The sequence below is a fragment of the Sesamum indicum genome, unplaced genomic scaffold (genome assembly GCF_000512975.1).
Source record: "Sesamum indicum cultivar Zhongzhi No. 13 unplaced genomic scaffold, S_indicum_v1.0 scaffold00232, whole genome shotgun sequence".
NCBI lineage: Eukaryota > Viridiplantae > Streptophyta > Magnoliopsida > Lamiales > Pedaliaceae > Sesamum > Sesamum indicum.
The window spans coordinates 13,827-14,831 of NW_011628126.1; the positions used below are offsets into that span (position 1 = coordinate 13,827).

Consider the following 1,005-nt stretch of genomic DNA (forward strand, 5'->3'; position numbering starts at 1 on the left):
CACAACTAGTCATAGATAGGAAGGGCATAGATTTTAAGGCCCAACACCAAATTTCTTTGATCAGACAAGATAGATAAGAAGGTACTCTATTAGATGCAAACAAATAACCTCTTCCCTTAAAGAACCAATAGTTCACCTGCAAGAGATTCTTTGAATTAAATACTATGTGCAATAGACAATTCAAAGAAAATTAAGTTTTCTAAATTTAAATGAAGAACGTCCAGAATACATTCATGCCACCACACCACCCGGATTTGCTAGTAAACAAGTAAATCGGGAAAAGAAAAAAAAATGAAACTTGAATCAGTTATAGAATCTTCATGACAACTACATACCAAGTAGTTAAAGCCAATTTGAAAACTTTTAATAACACAAAGATGTAGAACATATTGCTTTCCTCTCTTTTTTCCCTCAGTTATCTACTTCTAAAAGAACCAACAAAGTACTTATAAAAGAAGAAGAAGCAAGTATTGCCTACATATCAGAAAAGGTATGTTAAGAAACCTGCCCTGTTATAGTGCTCTGAGTTTCACAACATTCAAAGAAAATATGCAGATACTGATGCAAGAAGATGAGGCAATGCTCAAGTAGCACCCAATATGTTTTTTCTTTGTCAAAATGCAAAATCTGCAGCCTTTACCTCAGGGGACTCCAAGTTTGAGTTTAATGTGAATAGGAGGTCTTTTGCAAATTTATTTTTCAGCATGCTTGCAAGTTTAGGGGTTAGTAAAGCTCTAAGGGCATCAGCTGCAGCCCGATTGTAGGGTGTCGGGATCTCCTCGTCAACCAAACCACTAAGCCTTGACAAGGCATGAGATGCTTTTACAGCATGTATGTTTTTTGCTATAAGAACGCTAGTTCCAACACCATGTGCATCTGTCTTATCTGATTCCTCCGCCGTCGAATCATATTGGAGCAACAATGGTATAAGGTACCTGAACAAACAAAAAGTGACCCTATAAAACCACAAGTTTCTGAAATGGACCTGGATTCAAACAAAATAAT

The 1,005-nt window shown here is 36.4% G+C and overlaps 1 protein-coding gene across 1 annotated transcript in view; it reads right to left on the bottom strand.

Annotated features, from left to right (window-relative positions):
• Window positions 1-255: 255 nt before the first annotated feature.
• LOC105179892 (dnaJ homolog subfamily C GRV2-like) overlaps window positions 256-1,005 on the bottom strand; it is a 2,310-nt gene continuing 1,560 nt past the window's right edge. The window contains exon 3 of the mRNA XM_020691469.1: window positions 256-935. Within this exon, the coding sequence (XP_020547128.1) occupies window positions 614-935 (322 nt within the window). The 3' untranslated portion in view covers window positions 256-613. The remainder of the gene's footprint in view (window positions 936-1,005) is intronic.